At 40.8% G+C, this 8,350-nt stretch overlaps 2 protein-coding genes across 8 annotated transcripts in view; one reads left to right on the top strand and one right to left on the bottom strand.

Annotated features, from left to right (window-relative positions):
• TRIM38 (tripartite motif containing 38) overlaps positions 1-8,350 on the top strand; it is a 183,565-nt gene that overhangs the window by 135,059 nt on the left and 40,156 nt on the right. For 3 of the 6 annotated variants that reach the window (XM_035297353.3, XM_054254746.2, XM_078368175.1), the window contains one exon: positions 308-440. The exons of the other annotated variants lie outside the window; for them this stretch is intronic. The gene's annotated coding sequence lies outside the window, so the exon portion shown is untranslated. The remainder of the gene's footprint in view (positions 1-307; positions 441-8,350) is intronic. 6 annotated transcript variants of the gene reach the window in all.
• Positions 1-8,350, bottom strand: part of SLC17A2 (solute carrier family 17 member 2) — a 19,332-nt gene extending 10,982 nt beyond the window's left edge. For both annotated transcript variants that reach the window (XM_017970845.4, XM_078368173.1), the window contains exons 1-3: positions 8,266-8,350; positions 2,094-2,204; positions 30-241 (exon numbers count right to left, since the gene is read on the bottom strand). In XM_017970845.4, the coding sequence (XP_017826334.3) occupies positions 30-241; positions 2,094-2,121 (240 nt within the window). In that variant the 5' untranslated portion in view covers positions 2,122-2,204; positions 8,266-8,350. The remainder of the gene's footprint in view (positions 1-29; positions 242-2,093; positions 2,205-8,265) is intronic.

Here is an 8,350-nt window from a genome sequence, read left to right as displayed (position 1 = left end):
CAAAGAGCCCTATTCTCCAACACATTTACCTTTGTATCAAATTCCTTGATGGATATGCTGGAGTTATTGAAGGCGTCTGCAAAAGGCCCCTCAGTGGAGGCATTAGATAGACCATGCTGCTGAGTGGAGTTCACCATGGCAATGATTGCAATGCTCAGACTCACACGCTGGGTTATCATGGTGAAGTTTGAGAAGTGCATGATAAGAGCCAGCCCATAGCGTAATGAACAGAAATCTGGACCTAGAGAACAACACAGAAGTATGCCGTGAGCAACCTGACTGAGGCCCCTTTTCATTTCTCCCACAGCTAGATCTGATAGAACTTTGGATGACATCATGAAGTCTCATTGTCTTATTTCACCAAAATAGCCAGTGCTACAAACCCACTGTCAAATTCTTTGGTTGGCTTCAAGACAGTGAATATGAGACCTTATAATCAGGTAAAGCAAATATGGTCATCTTTCAGGGGGGTAGGAAGCAGGTGATGAGAACACCTAAATGTAAGGTATTTATGTCATATTGGCATTATGTCACTCCAAAATGAAGTGAGTGGGGATGACAGCGGCAGAGCCAATCACAAAACCCTCTCAGCATCAGTAAAATTATCTGGGCTGTAGGTCAGTAGTCCCATCTGTTATGCACATTTGTTTATCACAAAGCTTGAGAGTTTATACACAACGAGCTGCCTTTGAATTAAGGTATTGCACATACAGGGATTCTTTTTTAATATATATGAGAGATAGTACTTTTAAGTGAGCACTTCCATTAATTGCTTAGTGTAATGTCCACTTGGAAATGTTTTTGCTATGTGTCACTAAGCCCTGCCTTCACATATGTTCAATTAAAAAAAAGAAATTAGGTGGGGTGCAGTGGTTCACGCCTGTAGTCCCAGCACTTTGGGAGGCTAAGACTGGTGGATCACTTGAGGTCTGGAGTTTGAGGCTGGCCTGGCCAAAGTGGTGAAACCCCTTCTCTACTAAAAGTGCACACATTTGCCAGGCATGGTGGTATACACCTGTAATCCCAGCTACTTGGGAGGCTAAGGCAGGAGAATCACTTCAACCTGGGAGGCAGAGGTTGCAGTGAGCCAAGAGCATGTCACTGCACTCCAGCCTGGGTGACAGAATGAGACTGTTTCAGTAATAATAATAATATGTAAACACATTTTTACAAAGCTTGTAGGTGATGTGGTACTAGAAAATATTTAACATATTGCAAGGACAGAATTTTTCTTTAAAAGCATTTCCACAAAGTGAAACGACAATAGACCAATATTGAAAGGGGATAGATTGGATTTTTTTCTGCTTATTTAAAGAACAAACACTAAAGGGAAGGAAAGAGAAAACCTGTGAAGACGCAGATAAAATTATGCTGGAAGAAATAATTTGTAATGGGCAAGCAAGTTCACAGATACGATTGGTGGTCTGTAAAATAATTATTTCCATATTACTGGAGGTTTCCAAGCTCAGGAGAAAGAGCCAGCCACTTGGCAAGAATATGATGCTAGGGATTCATACATTGGTTGTTTTAAAATGACTTTCCAGGTGGGGCACGGTGGCTGGTGCCTGCAATCCCAACACTTTGGGAGGCCAAAGCGGGTGGATCAGAAGGTTAGGAGATGAGACCATCCTGGCTAACACTGTGAAACTCCGTCTCTACTAAAAACAAACAAAAAATTAGCCGGGTGTGGTGGCACGCACCAGTAGTCTCAGCTACTAGAGAGGCTGAAGCAGGAGAATCGCTTGAACCCAGGAGGCAGAGGTTGCAGTGAGCTGCGATCTAGCCACAGCACTCCAGCCTGGGTGACAGAGTGAGACTCTGTCTCAAAAAGAAAAAACAAAAAACTTTCCCTAAACTTATTCCATTCCTTAGATCCAAGGATTTATTGATTATTTGGCTTAATTTCTAATAGATGACTTCGTGGGGCTCCCTAAGGAAAAAGCACCAGGTAACAGGATCAGGGGCTGGAGCTGGCTCTGATGTGATCCTGGGAGTATCTTTACAAAGAGGCAGTGTGATGCAGGGATGTGTAAATGTGTCGGAATAAGCTTTGGCTTATTAACATAGCCTGCAAACAAGAGCTGTGGCTTTACCTTTCCTGGTGGCAGGCTTCCCGTCCATTTAGCTTCTCTGGGAAATGGTACCACACTTTGTGGTGGAGTTTCCCTGTGCCCTGAATCTCTTTCACCACAACAGTCTTTTATCTATGGAAAGAGCATAATCCAAGACATGACACACAAATAATTCCCCCTTGTTAACGTTGCCTCCTTTTAGCACCAGTAAAAGTTTTGACCCAACACAGCTCTGTAACTTACATTTTAGTACACCACTGCTACGCTTTTGGTTACAGGATTGTTAAAAGGAAATTTGGCTACAAGTCCCAGCTGCGTGACTCACAGCTAGTCTAAATCCTCTAATCATTCATTTCCTCCTCTGCTCAATAAAGATAAAGTTCCTTTCTGAGTGGAGCTGGAAGAATTAAATAAAAAATGGCATGTACTTGATCACACCACAGAGAAGCATGCAAAACTGTGGAGTAGTATTGCTTGTAGCAGATCATAAGACAGGACAGTTAAACTAAGCTCAAGAGCTAAGGAGGAAGGTTCCAGAGCAGTCTTTCCTTTCATTCTGTTGGTGATTCTCTCCTCTCTGTACCACCAAAACAATGTTCCATGTGCCTTTGAACATGAAGGATGACATTGCATAATACTAATATGTATTACATTTAAAGGTTTCAAATGTTTTTTGATCATCTTTGCTACACACAATGTGGACACTTGACTGGACTAACAAAGTGTTTATGTCACCTAGAAAATGGCAATGGACCAGGACTTCTTACTACAATTGTGCATATATACAGCTATATTGTGACAGGCAAAGAGAATTCATGGCTCTAAATGTAGATATGCTTAATTTAATGTATGTACCCTAATCAAACTATCTTTGGGGATATATATATTTGTTTCTTCTAGCAACAATTCATATCCTAGGAATATAATCAGTTTTGCCTTCATTCCTAAATTGAAGCTTCTATGACTTTCTCTTTTTTAATTTTTTGAAAATCCTTCAAGACATCCGAAGCATCTATGACTTTAAAAACACACTTATTGGCCGGGCACAGTGGCTCACACCTGTAATCCCAAAACTTTAGGAAACTGAGGCAGGTGGATCACTTGAGGTCAGGTGTTCAAGGCCAGCCTGGCCAACATGGTGAAACCCTGTCTCTACTAAAAATACAAAAATTAGCCAGTCATGTTGGCAAGTGCCTGTAGTCCCAGCTACTTGGGAAACTGAGGCAGGAGAACTGCTTGAACCCAAGAGTTAGAGGTTGCAGTGAGCCAAGATCATGCCACTGTACTCGAGCCTGGGTGACAGAGCACGACTCCGTCTCAACAAACAATGAAACAAAAAACCACATGTACCAAACCTGTATTTCATCTTGAAGGCTTTGCACTTCTTCTGCATGCAAAATTTAAAAGACTTGTCTGTACTTTTAAAGATATTCGTAACCTGTGACCTTAGGATTGTGGGGATCACTCCTGCGAAGGGCCCTTGACAGGACCCTTGCCATCTTGAGCTTGAGCCCATACACGTTTCTCCTCTCCTGGAGGCTGTTGAGCTAAGGGAAAAGAGGAAGTCTGGTTGCACTGATTTTATAAACATCAATCTTTGCCTCTGACATTTGCAACAGAATGGCTGACCTCAGGCCTTGTGGTCTAATGAGACATTGTATGGGTAGACATTGTATGCCTCCTAGTTCCTTCTCTGCACAATAACTGTATGACTTCATTTACCTCTGCTAACTCAATCATATTGTTTGCATATGATCCTATATGAATAGGCAAGGTTAGAATGACATTTAGAAAGGTCCAGCTATACCTTGTTAACAATCTTACTTGCTTGCTTAACTGATTTTAGAAAAACACATGTTTAGATTTATGATCCCCTTTTTGCAAGCTTTATTGTCCCTTTGCTGTACACCCTTTGATTAAGAGTCATACTTTCTGTACCCCTTTTCTTGTGATTTTTTGTTCTTGATTTTATTTCAAGATACAATGGAATGTACGTCACTCCTCAAACACTGAAAGGTATATAACCTGTAGTTTGCACAAATAAACTTGCTGTCTTGGCACTTCTTGCTCTGGCATTGCCTGGCAGTCCTCCAGGCCCCACTCTCTATCTATCTTTTCTCCCGCGCACTCCCTCTTCCAGGTTAAGAACACTTGAGTGGGGCTGAGGCTCTCCACTGGTCAGAAGCCCCCCGGCAGACGTGCCGGACCCCCACATAGGATGAAGGGTTACAAGGAAAGATATAGATGGAAAATTTTGTCCAAAAATATCCTTTGTAGTATTACTCATGACTGCATATTAGAGATAAATTAACCTAATAATGAGAGTCTGGCAAGGCAATTTGATAGATTATTGTGATGGAAGCTACCTAAAAATGTTTTCAACAATATTGAATTACATTAGAAAATGCTAGTACTCTAGTGTACAAAGCAGGAATGTTGTGCACATGCACACAAAGGAATAGGAGCAGATTCACACAAGGGCCAGTGGTGCTATTTCTCGGTTACAAAACAGGAAGGTCACTTTATTCTTTGTGATTTTCTATATTTATTTACCAAGTGATTTTAAAAATAATTAGTAGATACTCATTGTATCTTCAGAAGTAGCTAAATGTATTTAAAAGAACAATAATTGGGCTTCATCAGCATGGTAAGTATAGTTTTCTGCTTTCCAGATATCTCTATCTCTGAGAATAATGCCTCTCCGTCTAAAAATTTGAAGTTTGGGTGTTTGAGTTTGTTTTTTGTTTTTGATTTTTTGTACAATGGATCCAAACGGAGGCCCAATTGCTAGTAAGATCAGGTCAGCACCAGGAAAGATACTACTTGTTGCTCTGCCTTAGAAGGCCTCCAAGACGGCCGGGCGTGGTGGCTCAAGCCTGTAATCCCAGCACTTTGGGAGGCCAAGGCGGGTGGATCACGAGGTCAACAGATCGAGACCATCCTGGTCAACATGGTGAAACCCCGTCTCTCCTAAAAATTCAAAAAATTAGCTGGGCATGGTGGCGCATGCCTGTAGTCCCAGCTACTCGGGAGGCTGAGGCAGGAGAATTGCCTGAACCCAGGAGGCGGAGGTTGTGGTGAGCCGAGATCGTGCCATTGCACTCCAGCCTGGGTAACAAGAGCGAAACTCCGTCTCAAAAAAAAAAAAAAAAAAAAAAAAAGGCCTCCAAGACTTGCTAACATCTGGATATCAGGAGTTCAGCTCTACACTCAGATCCTAGCTAAAGCCATCAGTGGCCAAACTCAGAGTTTGGACCATTTTCTATTTGTTATGCAAGATCTTGTTGGCCTGCCTGAAGGTAAACTCTTTAACTGTACCTGTAGCTGCAAGTACTCACACTCCACCTAAAGCTTTCCCACCAACTTCTCCAATCTTATAAACACTGACAGCCGAAAAACACTCAGAGATCCTTTGGCCCAGCTGTTTATTTAAAAAAAAAAAAAAAAAGGGTGCAGAAAATTTGAAAAGTTGCCTGAAACCATATGATTCACAGAGCCCGCACCAGGTCCCCTAATGCCCAGGCTGCCACTTTTTCTACTTTTTAATACAGCTTCCCCTTTATTTTCATAATATTTAAGCACAAGCTTAAAACACAATAGGGTAGCTCCCGTTTGAGGCATTATAAAGGATAATTTGTACATTAAATTGTTTTAATTATTTATTCCAGAAGGAAATTTGATGATGAAAAATACTTTTAAGTTGAGCTTTGAATATTAAACATACACACACAAAAAACTACTTTTTCTTGCTCTTTGTGTTAGTGGAATTGTATCACAAACCCATCACTCCAGTTTTCCTTCCCATTCTCTGTTGCTGCCTAATGAGAAACGATGAAAAGCCCTACTTAGCTTTTATGGTTTCAAATGCTATTTGATTTTGTCTCAATAGCTAATTTCAGTTCTTAATTTTCTATTTTCCTTTGCTTGAGACAAATGCAGAAATCAGGCTAATATACTAAAGCATTCTAAGCTGAGGTCTTTCCTAGTAATGAGAAATATTTCTCCAAAATAAGCACAGGAGCTAATAAAGTTATGCAGCCTGAACATCGGCATGGTTGATACGTACTTAGAGACAGTGGAATATTTATTAGACTAACTAGGAGCAACTGAGAACATGTAACAATGTCAGAACCCTTCCCTTTAAAAAACCTACAGCTCTAGAAAAACAATTGTGAATTCTAGTGCCAAAGTTGTAAGTAGTTGCAGAAAAATGAATTGAAATTAAGTTAAAGGAAAATGTTATTTTTTAAAAAAAATTACTTGACACAATACAGGTTGAATTTGAGATAAAATCACTAATGTAAATATTATGGGATATGCATAAACGAAAAAGCAGTTTTTTTCCTTTTTTTGAGTCTAGAACTCACGATTTTATTATAATGGTTCTTAGATTGCTCTTAGGTGCCCTAATATCCAGCCCGTCTTGCATCATCTCTGTTAGCCGAGAGTCCTTGTTTACTCAGAGTACATGTTACGCCTAGATCAAAGAGCGTGAACCTGCAGTTGAGAGGGTATTCAAGGACTGAATTCTGCTCTGCCATTCCCAAATTGAGTAAGCCAGGTGAAGTTTCGTAAACTCTAAGGGTTTTCACTGTTTCATAGAAAGAATTGGGATAATGCTACTTCCCTGGGCTGTTTGGAGTGAAAACAAGGGTATGAGACACACCTCATAAATCTCAAAGTATTATGTGTTGATTAATATTCTAGATACTAGCAACAGCAATAATAATAAACAGTCACAATATTGGCAGTCTGGCCCTCTTAGATCCATAAGTACAGGCCTGCAGCAAATGAACTATATTTCTATAAAAGTGCCTTCAATTGGTTGTTAAATTGGTTTTAAATGTTTCTTTTTAAAAGTGGATTCTTCTGGCCTGGAATCCACAAGATGAGTGGGGAGGAGTGCATCGGAAAACACAGGAAGAAGCAATATCTTCAGTGTTAGAAGAACGGAGGCGCTTCTCATCATCTGCCTACCTTTCTGAGAAACTGGTGATTCTGAAATGAAATTGGTTGTTCCAGTGTAACATTTATGTTATGCTATCAATTCAATTATGAATTTAATCAGGGAAAAAGAAAAAGTGAACCAAGAACCAACGGTGGGCAATTCTAGAAGGCAGAGTTATGCCTAAACTCAGGTGCAATTGAAGCCCTGCCTGTAAGGGGGCTCTCGGCTCATCAGGAGATACACAAGAGTGCCTGCACCTTCCCTCCTGAGCTGTGTCTTCCAGGCCAGTCCGAGTCTAACTGTGCTTTTAATCAGGATTTTCTCTGGATAGGTTGAAAGATGGCACCATCACAGTCTTTTTCCCTCTGGCTTACCATCATAGCACTAATAGATGATGATCGCAATGTCTCTGGGTACCTTTTCTTAGCTGTACAATGAGGGCAACAAGCTAGGCAATCTCTACAAGCATACAATTTTCTTTCCTTCAGTCTTATTCATAACTTTGGTCACGTTATCCTTTTCTTTTTATTATTATTATTATTAATTTTTTTGAGACAGAGTCTTATTCTGTTGCCCAACCTGGAGTGCAGTGGCATGATCTTGACTACTGCAATCTCTGCCTCCTGGGTTCAAGTGATTCTTCTGCCTCAGCCTCCTGAGTAGCTGGGACTACAGATGTGTGCCACCATGCCCGGCTAATTTTTCTAGTTTTAGTGGAGACAGGTTTCTCCATGTTGCCCAGGCTGGTCTCAAACTCCTGACCTCTGCCTGCCTTAGCCTCCCAAAGTGCTGTGATTACAGGCATGAGCCACTGCACCCGGCCATATATTCCTTTTCCTAAGAGACTATTTCAAATTAATATAAAAGTCTAAAAAGATTCATTAACCACAGCCCTGAACACAAATCTTGTCAGTTCTGATCAGTATTTCATTCCACAGCCAAACGCAGTTCGACTAACCACAGCATCACAGTTAATACTCACAGAGTCCGTGGAGAAATGACCATTGTCCATGGCGTCCACTGGTGCCAGTGGCTTCTCAAGCCTTGCCCTAGGGTCTTGATTGAATCAGTTATCTTTTTTAGAAAGTCTCTTCATTTTGGAATTAGGAAATATTACCAGATGGTGACCCTTACGTTGCCGTTAATGATTTTTCTCTGACTTCCCCTAAAACTGTTCCCTTCCCTTAATGTACCTCTGATAAGTTAGTAATTATCCTCCTACCCAAAAAGAAGAAAAGCACTTACCTTCACCATTAAACCAGTATTTTAAGCCCTAGACTATAAGGCTAACTTGAAAAAGGAGGGAGCTTTCCGTTCCTTCTTCCCTTTC

Source organism: Callithrix jacchus, chromosome 4 (genome assembly GCF_049354715.1).
Source record: "Callithrix jacchus isolate 240 chromosome 4, calJac240_pri, whole genome shotgun sequence".
NCBI lineage: Eukaryota > Metazoa > Chordata > Mammalia > Primates > Cebidae > Callithrix > Callithrix jacchus.
The sequence above is the reverse complement of the archived record's forward strand: the minus strand, read 5'-3'. Positions and strand labels throughout refer to the sequence as shown.